At 31.7% G+C, this 16,037-nt stretch overlaps 2 protein-coding genes across 2 annotated transcripts; one reads left to right on the forward strand and one right to left on the reverse strand.

Annotated features, from left to right (window-relative positions):
* Nucleotides 1–419: 419 nt before the first annotated feature.
* LOC123710195 (proline-, glutamic acid- and leucine-rich protein 1-like) lies at nt 420–12,240 on the reverse strand. Its single transcript, XM_045661951.1, has 13 exons — nt 12,081–12,240; nt 11,866–12,007; nt 11,493–11,613; nt 11,119–11,256; nt 10,782–10,924; nt 9,567–9,722; nt 8,744–8,839; nt 8,016–8,169; nt 7,203–7,321; nt 4,818–4,914; nt 3,909–4,088; nt 2,380–2,546; nt 420–1,734 (listed from the first exon to the last, which is right to left on the reverse strand). The coding sequence occupies exons 1-13, from the start codon at nt 12,082–12,084 to the stop codon at nt 870–872; spliced, it is 2,382 nt and encodes a 793-aa protein (XP_045517907.1). The 5' UTR covers nt 12,085–12,240; the 3' UTR covers nt 420–869.
* Nucleotides 12,241–12,341: 101 nt separating this feature from the next.
* Nucleotides 12,342–15,971, forward strand: LOC123710157 (RAB6-interacting golgin). Its single transcript, XM_045661893.1, has 4 exons — nt 12,342–12,585; nt 13,115–13,571; nt 14,912–15,052; nt 15,510–15,971. Exons 1-4 carry the CDS (start codon nt 12,510–12,512, stop codon nt 15,808–15,810), a joined length of 975 nt encoding a protein of 324 aa, XP_045517849.1. The 5' UTR covers nt 12,342–12,509; the 3' UTR covers nt 15,811–15,971.
* The last annotated feature ends 66 nt before the right edge of the window (nt 15,972–16,037 follow it).

The raw sequence follows: 16,037 nt of genomic DNA on the forward strand, positions 1-16,037 counted from the left end.
TATATAATCAATCGGCTGACGAGATCTTGCGAATGTCCTTTCGCTACGTCATTGTGTAGTTAATTTATTGGTCTTTTTATTCATAGGGCGGAATTCTTTGGCGAGTATCAAAAAGGAGTCTGTATTAATCTTAAGCCTTTTAATTTAAAATTGTCCTACTTTTAGAATGAATACTACTCGATATTATAAATTGTTTATTGTTACTAAATTTTGTACATTTCTAAAGTAATCAAAAATGTATGTATGTACCTCTTAAAAATACAAAACTAAACAATTATTAATTGTTATTTTAAAAAATTATCAAAACATATTTTTATAGCAATTTACAATCATTACTTGGATTTGTATTACCATCATATATTTGACTGACCAAAATATTATATTTTGGTCAAACATTATAGTTTTTTTAGAAAACATTGATAAATTAATAAGTAATTCATTAATTAAAACTTCAGTATTTTTAAACAGATAAATGCTTTAATAACAAGTCACTCAAATACTCTTAAAAGATAGGCGATCTCTTTGCATGGCTAAAATTAAGCAATGATAGTAATTACTCTAAGGACCACATTCTAATTTGTATCTTAAGAAACAAGTTGTCTTGAGTGCTATCAATATGTCAAACTTCATACATAAACTACATTAAAGTTTGATAAGCATTCTAGAATACGGGCCTCAGGGTGAGATTCAGAAACGAGACTTAGCTGTAAGTCTGACTCCCTACGTCAAAAATTTAATGGATTTTGACACACAAGTGTCATAGTGCATAGTAAATCTCGTCGTCCGAGTCTCACACGTAAAAGGTACCTTAAAAATTGTTTAAGCTTAAATAATAACTGCAAAAATTGACCCTACTTTTCATATAGAATTTATGTTTCATCTTGCACTTCATCGACAAAATCAGCCATCATCTCTTCCACAGATAAAGCACCTTTTTTCTGTACATTTGCATCACATACACTAACTTCAACATTGACGTTTTGGACTGCGTTTTCGACAATTTCCAAATTTTCCTTCGATTTCCCAGAATCACATATCTTTTCTTCTTGTGAGTTGAGGACTTGCCCGCAAGTTATTTGAATATCATCTGTCTCGTTTGACAATGGTAGATTTGAATCTTCAATTTTTTCTAAAACAGGTATTTTTTCATTTCCTGTATTGGGATAGTCATAGGTCACTTCTAATGATGGCGTTGCATCATCACCATCTAATGTATCTATTGAGTTGTTCAACGGAAGTTGCGTGGATGCTTCATATATAGTATTTTTCTCTTTTGGAATTTGCTTCGCTGTATCATTAACATCCCCCGGTAAATTATTGTCTTTAGCTGTTTTAGGTGTTGCTATATCATAAATATTTTTATCTGTTCCATTCTCAGAAATAGTGCACTCTGATATCTGTGTTGCCATATTATAAATATCAGACAAATCTGTTTTCGGTGTTTTATCTAATTCATTTACAATATTTACCGAGTCTTCGATACTGATCTCTTTATTATTTTCGGTCGCGTTAGTCTCAGCATTTACTTCTAGCATTTCTATATCGCTTAGTTCACGTATTTCAACATCAACTTCTTGTATGACTTCTGAATCAGAATCATCGCTTATTTCTACTGAACTTATATTTTCACTACTCAGACTGATTCTTTCTGTTTCTTCACTTAGCTTTGTTTTTTTATTTACAGGTTCATCAGCTATTGTAATTATATCACTAGGATCATTCGGAGGAGGTAGTCTGAAAAAATATATTTGACATTATTTAACCAATTTAATATATAAAAAATTAGGATTCACGCCCAGTAGATGAGAGAGCAATGTTGGCCTACTTCTTTCAGCGTGTGACTCAACTTCCCTGAGGATGTAGGTTTGATCCTCGGCTGATCACCGATGGACTCTGTCTACGAACTTTGAAGGAAAACAATATGAGAAAACCGGCTTTCCTACTACTACTTGCCTATTAGAAATGATCAAGAAACAGATACTGAAATCTGAGGGTTAGGCCAAACAGGTTGTAGAGCCCCTGGTTTTTCATATAGTAGATTTTGGTTTTTTCTTTAAGAATACGTATAAAAATCATTTTAGACGGCCCTGAATTTCTATAAATAAAACACGCTGTATTATGAACAAAGTAGCAGTTACGTACTGTTTATATGATTATCTTTTCGGATAAAAATATTATTACAATTTTATAAAATTAAATAGAATTAATATAAGTATCTAATTATGAATCCAAATTACCGGAAATATATTCTATTTATTTGTTAAGTGATAAGGAAACAAATAATTTCAATTTAAAACCTAAAAACGAATAAATACATCAACACCATCTAAGAAAGAAGAGATTGAGAGAGAGAAAGATAAATTATAATTAGTATCTTACTTGTTTTTCCCCAAAAGCGATTCCAAAACTGCACGATTTTTCTCAGAAACCTTCTTGCGTTTGTCCGTCTTTTCTTCAAAGATTTGTAAGGCGAAGTTCAGAGATGGCGGTGAACAATGCAAGTGGAGTCTGATGTCTAGTATTGCATTCGAGCAAAATGTTGCGATCTAAAAATTTGATTTTTTTTTTAAATTTCAATTAATCTTCATGTCTAGGAGGTAGCTGCATCATTGAGTCAAGTTAAGCAATAAAACACAATCTAAAGTTACGTAACCGAACATTACTTTAGTTACATATATATTGTCGCAGTAAAGTAGTTAAATCAGAGAGTTAACTGAATCTCTAGACAGTTAATTAAAGATCGATATTCAATCAAGTCGCTAAAGTTCAGTCAGACAAGTGAGTGAACGAAACATTTAACGAGTTTCCTAAACGTTCCTAGGCAACGAGACTAACCTAATCTAACCATTTCCAAGCTCTCAGTTCTTCACGATCACACCGAAATAACAATAACAAATGAAATAATCATGGCGGAGTCTTGTTTTACATTATTAATCAACACGCTGGCCTTCGGCCAGACAGATAGTTAAACGTTTTCGACGCTGCTTTATTTAAATCGATCGAAATCGATTTTTAATCAACTGTCTAGAGATTCAATTAACTCTCTGATTTAACTATTTTACCGCGACATATATACAGTCAAAATCTGCTATAACGACATCGGAAGGAACTACTCATATTTGGTCGTAAAAACCGATAGTCGTAACAGCCGATGACGTTGTTATTAACAACCGTTGAACCGTTGATTTTGGTCAATATAACCGGTATATCGACCGTTGTGTTCGTAAACTTTAGTTTTCAACACACTCATAAATCGTAATATTCGCTTTCGATAATGTCCAATAACATAAGTGTCACTTACATTATGAACTCTAATCAAGTCAATTTAGTTTTTTTTTTAATCCAGCGTCGCAACCCCGTTACCCCTAATCTTAGTTAGAAGCTCAAACAATAAAACTCAGTTGTTTCATATAACATATATCTGAACATATCCATACTACAACCGCCGCCGAATTTAACCCTAGTCCTAAAGTGTTTTTATATTGAGAGGCAAACGGGCAGGAGGCTTATCTGTAGTTAAGTGATACCGCTCCATGCCACTCCATGCCCAAAGGCTCGGCTGGGGTACGGCTGAGAATTGATTTAAAAAAAATACGCTCTTTTCTTAAAGGGCCGTAAGTCGAATTGGTTCGTTATATTTATTATTCGATTTGTGGATAGAGAATTACTTCCACAATTAATTTTTTTATTTATTTAAAAGTTTTTATTTAGGATTCGAAATTTAAAAACCTCTAGTACCTTTCTTACTGTAGATAGTTGAAACGTATATAACGTAACAATAAATTATGATTGTGTGCAAATTTAACACGTTTAAATCCACTAAAATAGTTATAAATAATAAAATAAGCAATTAAATTTAGAACACATAAATAATAAGTTTGCAAATTAAAAATGTATACACAACTGACCTCAGGTTGATTTGAAGTAACATTTGTACTATACAAATGCAGACAGTACTGTGTGGGTGGGGGTACAGTGTTCGGAGTAGTTTTCCTGCAGGCTTCTAGGCTCCGTAGAAGCAATATTGCCTGGTTGTCCTCATATGACGATAGATTGAAACATTCACGGACTAGCCTTTCTTGGAATATCTGAAAATATTGTTTTTATCAATTTTATTATGAACTTGACGATTCAATTATAGATTATATTCCCGCCATTTTTAATCATAAATTGGTAAATTTGACATTTGGATTTGTCAAAAACGTATTGATTTTTAAGGTAAGTCTCTGAATCTTACCATAAAGGTGATTGCATGTTTTTTAAGACTTATATACACGTAAATATATATCTGTTGACATAGATCATACAATGATAAGTAAAATTTCGCTCAGTATGATATTAATATTCGACATATTTGTGTTTCATATTATAAAAGTGCCTTCAGTATTTCTTAATAATTTAATTGCTTGTCCTGTAAGGTAAGGAAATTGCATTTATATGTATATATTTGTATCTCTTTGGATATTTAGGATTCCAAAGTGTAGTACTAAATTTAATAATTTTATTTATTAACACTTCGTTACATTACAATATAAAAAAATTGAACGTAATTAAATGAAAGGGCAACTGGCGGCCCTATAGCTTTCGAGCGATCTCTTCCAGGCAACCACTGTGAGAAGAGAAAAGAAAAGTTTGCCCACATTAAAAAGAAGATTTCCTTTTTTGATCCTATTTTCAATCAAATTAAATACAATATTTAGCTGTCTAAGTTTAAAATTAGTAGTGTAGTAGTAGTAGTAGTTAAAAATAGTTGTGCATACTCATTTCTGAAATTTAAATGTATTTAAAATATTTTTTTTATTTATGGTTAAAAGTACCTTATGCGTTGTGGGTTTCAAAAATATCCCACAGACAATAAACAGAGTTTCCGCACATTCTAAAGCCGCCAGAGCTACTTCATTTGATTCTTTAGATCTAGAAACAAAAGAAAAAATTAAATTTCGGAGTTTGAGTCTTCTTTTTCATTATGCACCTTCCGGCCATGCTTGTGGACCGCCTTGTCTCAACAATATTGTTCACTAAAAATCCCCAACACGTGAAGCAACAAATTAAAAATTCTATGAAAAAGCTACACAGCCCGCCATTTTCTAGATTTTTACAAAGTTATAAACACTATGCTCTGTTTATGGTGGGTATAGTGAATTTCTTATCTATTTAATGGTTATCTCATTAAAAACCTTATTAATGAGTTGTGGACTATCTATTTATTTACACTTCGTTTACCATAATATACAAAATAATACAAATAAAACAAGTAGGTTACATAAGTTATTAGGCAACGGGCGGCCTTATCGCTAACAAGCGATTTCTTCCAGGCAACCCTAATATGGAGCAATAAAGAAAAACAAACACCTACAGAGGGTAAAGTACAAAAAGTGCATAATTAATTAACAAAAGAACTCAATAATAACATGTAACTAAAGTTAAATAAAGTAAAATCTAAAAAAAATATATAAATAATAATATTGTTACGAAGACGGGTCGACTGCAATGTTTCTAGATTTTTCCACTACTTAGAGAACTTTTCAGCAGGCTGTAATACGATTTCTGACCGTTTCAGGAGAGGGTCAATCACATATTAGAAAATTGTAATTTCCATAATGTTACCCTAGTTTTCAGGAAGATGAAACATTTTTTCAGTCAGGTTCAGAACATGTGTAGTCGAGTGGTGCAGTTTTCAGGAGACCCGTTTTCAGGCGTTTTCAGGCCTAGTTATACCCCTTTGATGAAGGAATATTCTAGACCAAACTTTCTAGGTGTGAGACAAGGACGAAATGATAGGAGAGAGAGAGAGAAGATCAGAACTTTCTCGAAACTAGACTGAGCACTCTAGAACGCCGTACAACAAGGACGGAGTAACGTGCGAAAGAGACAAAGAGTGCGGACGTTCTAGAATTGTGAAATCGCTACGCAGTTGCAAACCCGTCTAGAGAGTTCTCGAATATTGTTTAGAATTATTCCCAGGGATATATAAGCGAGCCGAAACGCGACTAGTCCTTTAGTTTTGAATGCGATAACAAGAGCGAAACACCGAAGCGATAAAGTGCGAATAAAGTGAATACAAGTGATAAAGTACTTTGTGAAGTGTGCATAAGTGAAGTAATAAGTGACTGTGTTTTTGTGTGTAATTAGTGCATCTCTGCGATTAATTTGTGCTCATAAATTCCTCATTGATTTTTCAAGAAATAAACCCTTGAATAAATCTACGGCATTTTCTATCCGATCCCCTAGCTCGTAACAATATGTATAAACAAAAATGTAAAAGGTAATCCAAAGAATAATTGAGAAACAATTAATATATATTTAAGTACTAATTACAAGGCAGAAGAAAAATGATAAAAAAGAAGATTTTTAAATAAATTTAAAGATTGAGCTCGTCTGTTATCAATTGGTAAGGAATTCCAAAGCAAGATACTTTGCACGGTATAGGAGGTGTGAAAGAAGAAACGAAGAACGATGCCATAACCAAAAAACAAATGTGAAACAGACTATAAAGAAACCATAAGTAGAGATTTCTGTTTCAAAAAAAACTATTTTCTGCCGAAATTCAGACTTGTCCAAAAGGTCTCTTTACCCACATACAAAGAAAAGAAAAATATAAAAAGATTTCTACAAATATCAATTAAGTCGAAAACTACAATCTAAATGTTTTTTTTTTAATTCGTTTGTCATTTTTAAAGTCATAACTCAAAATAGGTTAATGGCCATAGACAATGTAATGAAGAAAATAACAAATGTAGCACGACTGTAAAACGGTTTTGGTACCCGTAAACATAAAAATGCATGCAGTTCAGTGTCTTAAATAGCTAATTATCTTTTATATTATTGTTAAGAAATTCTACAGTGAGTCCTGTAGCTACTTGAATCATAATCAATATCATAACATCGCCAGGATTACAGTGCCATACACTTTGCTTCGCCGGTAAAAGCGCTGTCATAGATATTAGTATTGCCAGTAAACAAAAATTAACAATTATAAGGGGAATCATTTGAAGTCATGCGGGCTTGATTTTTTTTTTATATGTCTTAATAAAATATATCTAGAAAATACAATTCTAGACTTACATGTGACACAAATTTAGGAACTACTGATGTAATAGGGTTTGTTAGCTGTACTATTAGTACAATATTTGTAAATTATAATGTCAGGAATAAAAAAATCGTTGCATTTACTGACGCACATTGATAAAAAAAACACTTACTCAATATTTTTATTTTTCTCTCCAGGAATGTGTGTTGCTATAGTACTTTCTTGCAATTGTGTGGTTGCCAATTTCCTTCTGGCCTTTTTACTTAAATTCTTGGTTGGCTGAGGTCCCATCTGCAATCGTTCGAAAATATTCAATATTAAAAAAATGAGTGATTCTCTGGACTCCGGACATAAGTGATAAACTAATCTAAGTGAAACTATTTGATTCTGTTTCGAAGATCATCTTCTGTTTCTTTCATCATATAAAGTATATGATGAATGAAACAGAATGAAATAAACACTTCCAAAAACGACGGTAGTTTGAGGTTATATGGCTAAAAATATAATAAATACGATATACGAAATGCGGCTAATGCCGCGGGTTAGAGTGAGAGAGAAGTAGCCTGCCTACCGCTGTCGTATGCATGAGAGAAAGGGAAGCTGGGCAGACTGGCGCCGTAACGCGTTACGTAACGAAGCGCTGTACCCTTCCATAAAAAGTTATCACATCAAAAAACACCGGTTGACTAAGATTGTCATGGAAAGTTGTGGTTATAAAAAACGTATTATTTTTTTCTTCCCATACTTATTCACTGATCTATAAGACAGAAATTTGTCTGCCCCTATCAGGTTAATGGGGCTTAATAAATGTGAACATCAATGTTTAAAAATAAGAAAATGTTTCTTGTTTTATATTACATGTATGGCGATCAGGCTCACCTAATGTTAAGTGATACCGCTGCCCATGTAAGCCCTGCCTCGACGTCCGATAATGAATTCTTTAATGGTTTTTCGTAGTTTTTAAAATGAATTAATAGGTACTCACAGTAAGTTGAACGAGTTTCTTGGGCGGTGTTATATCATTAATAATATGTGCTGTCAGTTCGTCCTCCATTGACGCTCGGCTGTCGGCCATTTTATGTACGTGAAGTATAGAGAGCCATCCTTTCAGAGTGTTGTATGCACCGCAACGAACAGATCTAAAAATACCCACATTTAATTATTCATAAAAAAAACTAAAACTGACTTCAAAATGCTACTAATGAGAATTATGTATTTAAAATTATCTATCTATGGGTAACATTTCAAACCCCTATGTCTTTTCAAGACACAATCGCCTCTTGAGCCCTGAAGTTTGACATATTTGTATATGTCAAACTTCATGCAGGAAATATGGTTTGACAGCTCTTGAAACCAAATTTAGTGTAGTGACTTTTTAGACTCACAGTATATGTATAACAAAGATCAAAGAAAGACTGTATACTTAGGGATTATTCCTCCAAATTTGGGGGGAATCATGATATCCAGAGTGTTACTAAAGGGGTATCTTATTCACGAAACTTATTTTGTTTTCTTAAAAAAGCGTACGATTCTATACAATTTAACAAACTAAACCAAATAAAAACTGCAAGCATGGCTATAATTGGAATATGAAAAATCTTCAAGATCTAAATAAACGAAACAACTATTTAATACGCCTTGAATGTATTTCAGCACATTTTACCAACTTTCGGCTTGACGTTGTTATATACTTATATATAATAGATCACTTACTTAGTTTCTTTTGTAGGGTTGTCAGAAGTCCAGCGTAAAGTTTGCATCACAAGTCTGAATACAAGGGGCGAGTATGGAATAAGGTGCGGTCCTAGGCTGGAATAAAACAGATTTTCCTTTATTTCATCACAGCGCAACAAAGAGACGTAAGACTTAAAAACCTATTCAGTTTAACAAATGTTTTTTTGTAGTTTATTAATATATTTGTAATATTTACTTAGGGAGCGTTCAAGTATTACGTAACGAATTTGGGGGGGGGGGGTTAATTACGCGTTATTGTATATTGACAATTTTAATTCAATAATAATAATAATATTTTATTTTCCACTTTCTAGTACTTTACACCACATAATGATAAGTTTTAGATATAAAGAGTCACTGAGGTTGGTCACGAAACGTTTTACTATTGGATACAGAAACGTTACGGCGCGTTTCAGGGGGGGGGGGGGTCAAGAATCTCCAAAACTTGCGTGACGTAATAGTTGATCGCTCCCTTATGAACTTATTCCTTTCATTAAATTTACATCTGGATAAAATATTGTTTGCTTGCTTTGAATTGTAGTCTAGTATACAGTCTAGTTTTTATGAAATATTAAAAAAGAAAGTGTATAAAAGTCAGTAAGTACATAATGAGTAACACTTTTACATAATTCGAAACATAAATTTATTTTTAATTTTTAACAATACTATATGTCCATAAGTTCTCGTAAATATATTATAACATACATAAATAATATAACAACATAAAAAATTACCAAAAATGAATTTATATGTCATTACAAAGAAAAGAATCATTATATATCAAATTTAGCTTAAAGCTTACCATGCTATTAAGGCATCTAGAGTTCTCAAGGCTGCCGTCTTCATTTGAGCAATATTGTTTAAGGATTGTCCTACAGCACGAGCTATGGTTAAAGCATGAACTATAATGTCAAGTATTAATTGTGGTTGTATTGGCTTTGCTACTGGGTAAGTTTCCCTGAAATTTCAGTTCAAATTTAGTATTGATGTGGCATGGGACAGACAAACTGGGATTCTGATTATTTTTCTTCCCTTATCCTTTCAACTTTGCACAATGATCAACTCAGCCAAGGGTGTTGAAAATCATTGTTTAATTTAATTTGTAAAAAGATATATTTTAATGCTTAATGTATGCTACCAGTGTCTTACATAATTTAATTATATGTCTAAACTATTCTTGATGCAACTTGAATGCACACAAAGTACTTCATTAAATTCGGTTCAGCAGTTAAATAGGAATTTTATTACAAGCACACATAGATTTTTTTTAAATAGGGGGCAAACGGGCAGGAGGCTCACCTGATGTTAAGTGATACCGCCCATGGTCCCTCTCAATGCCAGAGGGCTCGCGAGTGCGTTGCCGGCCTTTTAAGAATTTGTACGCTCTTTTCTTGAAGGTCCCTAAGTCGAATTGGTTCGGAAATACTTCAGTGGGCAGTTGGCTCCACATAGTGGTGGTGCGTGGCAAAAACTGCCTTGAAAAACGCTCAGTCGTGGAACGTCGGACGTCGAGGTGATACGGATGGGATTTTTTATTTTACCTTGATGTCCGACAATGTAACTTAGCTGCGGGTATTAGACCGAACAACTCTTCTGAACACTCTCCATGGTAAATGCGGTATTTACATATACCGCATTTACAGTACAAGACCAATATAATTTTTCAGTAGCTCTAAACAACTCATTCTTTGTCAATACTCTGTAGCTAATTCTACCGGCCCCTAAAGAGTCAACTAGTAATGCTCTTGGGAAGCACGGTTCATTAATATTATTTAGAATACATTTGTTTTCGTCTTTAACTTTATTCATTCAATAGCTTTGCTTAAATCTGTTGTCCATTCATGTTTTGAATTTGCAAGGCTGACTGAGGTGAAGTATAGTGAAAAAATATGACTGAAACTCACTTAGAAGTATTCACTATGCATTTATGTTTCATCACATTTATTCATATGCAAAATGTTATGATGACAACAGATTAAATAGCTTGTAGTATGTTGAATAAGGCAGTACCACTTACACAAGCATTGCTTGAATAAAAACAAAAATGTTCTCAAGTCGTGTAATCAAACGTTTTCTTCTTTCAGCATCTTTTCCACCTGCTATATGTAGCTGTGATAATGCAGTGTTCAATGGTGTATTTGTTATATTTTGTAATTTGTTCTGAAATATAGAAAAATATAAGTCTACTAATATCTGTGTAAACAGTTTTTTTTATTTTATATAAAGCATTACATTAAATTCTTTTAAAAAAGGCGGGACACCATTACACTGCTTACAGCTATTAAACTAAATTAAAAAATGTTTAAGTGTCATCAAAAAAAATCCTGGTGTAGAAACAGAATAAAATTATTTACCTCTAAGTTATTTGTATACATACTAGGAGAATCAGGGAACAATTTGTCAATTAAGTTATGTGTTACTGAACATAGTAAGGTCATCTGATTTCTCCAACAAGACTTAGGTGTAGAGGTCTTCTCTTGCGGTGGCCGAACCTATAAACAACAACAGGTTACAAATACAGCAGTGCATAGCTCATATAAAATAACAAACAAAAGGGACTTTTTGATGTTGCCTATTGAAATGTTCAAATATGTCATATTATTTGCAAAGTTTATGGGTAAGTAGGTAAAGCACACTCCAAGTAAAATTACAAACAAAAAAAATTGTAGCACGTCAGAAGAGGCCATGACTTGTCTAGAAACTATGTATACAGCAAGAATGAAATTACCTGTTGTAGAGAGTGAGTACATTTTGCCGCTTCAATGACATTGTGATACTTGTTTGAGCTTAGAAAACTTACAATGAAATTCTCTATAACACCTCTATGAGATATACAGTACTTTGGAAAGCTAAAAATAAAAAAAGACTTTATATATTTTATTAGGTAGGTAGGATTCGTAATTTTTAACTTAGGTTATATGGATAAAGTTTAAAACATTGCAAAATGGTAGTCTTAAAAAGATGATATTAAGAGTAATAAGAAGAAAGCAGTACTTAGGCCTTATTTAGAAAATAGAGAGAGTATTGCAAGTTGAAAAAGTATTCTTTCAATGACTAAATTGTTGTTTTGCAAGGGTCAAATGGTATTTAAGGTTAATTACCGGCGAATAACATCATCCAATGCTTTAAGCCATCTTTTAGGTTCAGATTGTTTTATTAAATTTAGGAAAAATACTGTAACACATTCTTTCACAGCTTCACTATTGTTGGGGTCCACGTCGCGGATTTTCTTCAATATAAGGCCTAAAATTACATTACAGAACATTTAACACGTTTTTGTCATGTCTTGATTCTCGCAGAGAAATTTTATACTTACTCATTTTAATAGAGTCTGATAGGCCTATTCACGTATTTTAATTACAGTAAATTGTAGTGGCCTTAGTTCTTTAAAACCTTTAGGTGTTTTATTGAATATCTCAACGTTGCCTTGATGCATTTGTAAATATAACCACAAAATTTTACATGTAACGGTAAACTGTCAGTGTTTCAATTTAAAATGATAAATGACAAGATCTAGATACAGTCAGTGTCAACTCAGCGAATAGACTCTTGACAATAGCAGTTTACGTCATCGGTCAATACGTTAACAACGATCACAACTCAAGATGCTGAGATACTTTTAATATTCTTTCTAGATATGGTTACAAAAATTAAACTAGATATTTTTTTGTGTAATCCTTCTCGAAATACCTTTGTAAAGTTACTGGTCTAATGTTTGAAGAATAAATAAGTAGTACGTCCAATTATGACCTCAACGTTTCCCGGTTTTAGCGAAGAAGACTTGAAGCGAATCAAATCAGGGGAAAGAGATATAAACAGCGGTAATTTCAATTGTTTATTACTTAGAAAATTTTCCCATGAGTACTCGTTATAAACTTCTTATTATTCCTAAATTTACAGTTCCGTGTAGTTCATTAGAAGTTTAAATTAAATTAAATTTATTAGGTATATTGTAAAATATCTTCCCACGTTGTGCCGGATATTCACCGAGATAAAAGTTATTAGTATTAGCTAATTGCTGTTTCATGTATGTGGTGAGTGGTGAGTGTTAAGGACAAAGTGCAAAGGACTTCTACCACTAAGTACTAACTAGTTTAGTATCTAGTATGAATGATGATAATTGAATAATATTTGTTTAATATTCATATACTAATTTTTTTTCTATTATGCCTTGATTGATTCTACTATTATCCTTACCTTTTTACTAGAAGTTTAACAATTTTATAATCAAAACAAAATAACATAATGTCTCATGCGGCACTACATTTAGAATATGATAGTGTAATTAACTAGTTATTTTTATTACTAAACTATCTCTATGCTGTTGACATTTTTTATCACAATTTACAGAACAAATTCAAGGAATTGCTAGAAGAATAGAAAAGGTTGGATTTAAATCAAGAAGAATTGCCAAAAAACTGCCAACTCTGTCTAACCAAATATCTGATGAAGTTTATAGTGATGCATTTGATAGGTGTAAACTTAGTTTAAAATCACCAACATCTCCCAGTGATGCTCAAAATAATATGACCTATGGTTCTAACGAAGAATTTGACGTAAATGGAGATAGAATTACATATATGAACGAAAATACTGAAAATAGAAAAGTCAGAGATTGTGAAACTTCAGAAGAAGGTAGAATAAATACCACAGTTATAACTCCAGATGTTGTCAAAGTTATTGACTACACAGAGGATGAGTTGGCTACTCACAAAGTTAAGTTGGAAGAACTACAGCTCAGACAAAAGTTAATGGAAGAACAGAATAAGAAAAGAAAAGAAATGCTGGCTAAGGCTTTAGCTGACAGGTATTGTATTTCTTAAGACCGGCTGAACCATGTATGATCCATGATAGTTTAGCCGTTAGAAAAAATTACTGATTTAAATTTAAAATCATAAAATGTTTTTAAATTTAAATCAGTAATTCCTGATATTGGCACTCAGCTATTACAAAGACATTAGTTTTATAATATTTTCATGTTCAAATATAATAATAATAATCGTTTAATTTAATTAATTTGCCAAGATAGCGGTACAGTGGTTAGATTGATCAATAACAAATATCCGCACAATCAGCCATATATAAATAGGCATGCAAATGTCATATAAATTTTTACAATGTCTTATTAAGAATATAAAATAATTTCAAACTTAAATTATCTACAATCTATGTAAATCTATAGTCCAAATAAAAATATAGTCCTACACTATAAAGGCACTTTGACTTTAATTTTTTTTATCACCTTGAAAGAATTACAAGTGATTGATAACTTCTATGTAGGTGATTAAACAGTTTTACAGCCATGGCACATACAATTTTTTGTATACATCATGGTGCATACAGTAAAAACTATCTCAGTATTTACTTATTAAAAATTGTGTTATGTATATATGTTATGAATTTATATTTGAACATGTTTAATGCATTCTTAAGATACAATTAAATTATGAAAATCCTACAATACACCAAAAATAGGATTTAGCTACTTTAGGGACTTTACTTACCTTATACTTTGATGGTAGAAATTTATATTTTCTTAACAGATAATATCTATTTATCTCAACTAACAAACCTTATCTCATTCAAGTGTTTTATCATTTTTGGGATAACATGCATGTGGCATAGTTTGATCAGTCTCAATTTAAAACCATGGTAAATAAGTTTTATCATCTTATAACAAAAGCAATATGGTAGGTTGTCGGTGTAGAAAAGAGAAAAAGCAATAATTTCAAAATTTTATTTGTTAAAGGCAATATGATTTATGAGCTTCTAACTAATGTTTATAGTTTTGTTAACCATCTAAGAAGGTGGATGTCAGTCTCCATGGCTTGTTCTTATCTTTAAAACCTCAAACTGCCAGTCTAATAACAGAATATACATTGAAAGGAAACACCTTTTAACTGGATTGAATCTATGTATATGTATAAACTTATAATTATTTAGATAAACTTAAATAATTATAATTTCACATATATATATACATAGCTTCAATCCGGTTAAAAGGTGTTTTCTTTCAATGTGTAAAAGCTATGTTAACAAAACTCAACATAATACATTAAAAATTATCTAATTTGTTTGGTTTTTAGTAGGTCTCATGCCTCGGTACTGATTAGAACTTATGATTGAGTTACTAAATTAATATTTCAGGACAAAACAAACAGAGGAGGAGGTACAAAAACTAGAAAAGATAAAGAAAGAATTGCAAGTACTAGATGGCCAGTTCTCTCAAGATGTTGCTGTTTTAAGAAAGAAAATAGACCAAGCATGTATCACCTATTCAGAATCAGAGTAAGTTTATTAATATAATTTTACTTATTTTTATAGATTTTGTTGACACTTTATTATATTTTATAGATTTTGATAAACTAATATTATAAAAAAGATTGATTTATATTTCTGTATATTTATAAAGAACAGATTCAAAAACTATGGGAGAGTTTAAAAAAATCTTCAGTATTAAAATTACTACATTATTCCTAAACTTCGCTTAAATCAATGTCCAACCAAGTAAAGCTAGAACAGGCAACTAAAAGCAATCTTTTTATTAGATTTGGGGATTACAACAAACATGGGCTAGTCAAAATAAAAGTGTTATTATGATCTAAGACCTAAAACGAAAAGTAAACATTATGAGAAGGCATAGTAGTGTTCATTTATACTCTTGTTAATAGAATACATGCAACAGTGTACCATTACCTAAGCTGTACTAGTTCAGAAGGCATTTATGTTTACTATTATTTTTCAGAAAACATTATTTGAGAATAGAAAAGGAATTTCTGCAAGCAAAGATAAACTTACAAAAGGAGAAGGAGAAAAAAGAACTGCTAACGGAACATTTATGTGCCCTCATTACTCATAATGAAACAAGAAAAGCACAAAAACTAGAAACTCTAATGTTAGAACTTGCCAATGACAAAAATAAGGTAATAAGTGAAATGGTTGAAAATATCAACGAAAATATTGATGTAGCAACACCAGATGAAGAACCGGTAATAATAGATGGTGTTGATGAGAAAACAGGAAAAATTGTGGAAATGCAAAATTAGTTATAAAAAAAGCAATGGATAGGTGCTATTATTATCGGTGCAATAAGATAAATATTCTGATAAATTCCGATATATGGAATTCTATTTTTTTAATGTTGGTCATGTACACAGCTGTATTATAACAATAATTATATTGATGTTTATTCTAGAAATACTCGGATAAGTTATTTATTTTTAAGTATATTTATTCAAATCTAAACTCGTATGTGCCTTAATACAATGTTTAT

The sequence above is a fragment of the Pieris brassicae genome, chromosome 5 (genome assembly GCF_905147105.1).
Source record: "Pieris brassicae chromosome 5, ilPieBrab1.1, whole genome shotgun sequence".
Classification (NCBI taxonomy): Eukaryota; Metazoa; Arthropoda; class Insecta; order Lepidoptera; family Pieridae; genus Pieris; species Pieris brassicae.

Bases quoted from the DNA above. Each gene is read 5' to 3' on its own strand.
- LOC123710195 (XM_045661951.1), bottom strand. The intron at 11,257-11,492 runs GTAATTTCATTC...TGTTGTTTATAG, and splicing joins GTACTCACTCTCTACAACAG to GTTCGGCCACCGCAAGAGAA. The intron at 8,170-8,743 runs GTAAGTGATCTA...GGGTATTTTTAG, and splicing joins AACCCTACAAAAGAAACTAA to ATCTGTTCGTTGCGGTGCAT.
- LOC123710157 (XM_045661893.1), top strand. From the start codon at position 12,510: ATGACCTCAACGTTTCCCGGTTTTAGCGAAGAAGACTTGAAGCGAATC. The intron at 12,586-13,114 runs GTAATTTCAATT...CACAATTTACAG, and splicing joins GGAAAGAGATATAAACAGCG to AACAAATTCAAGGAATTGCT. The intron at 15,053-15,509 runs GTAAGTTTATTA...ATTATTTTTCAG, and splicing joins ATCACCTATTCAGAATCAGA to AAAACATTATTTGAGAATAG.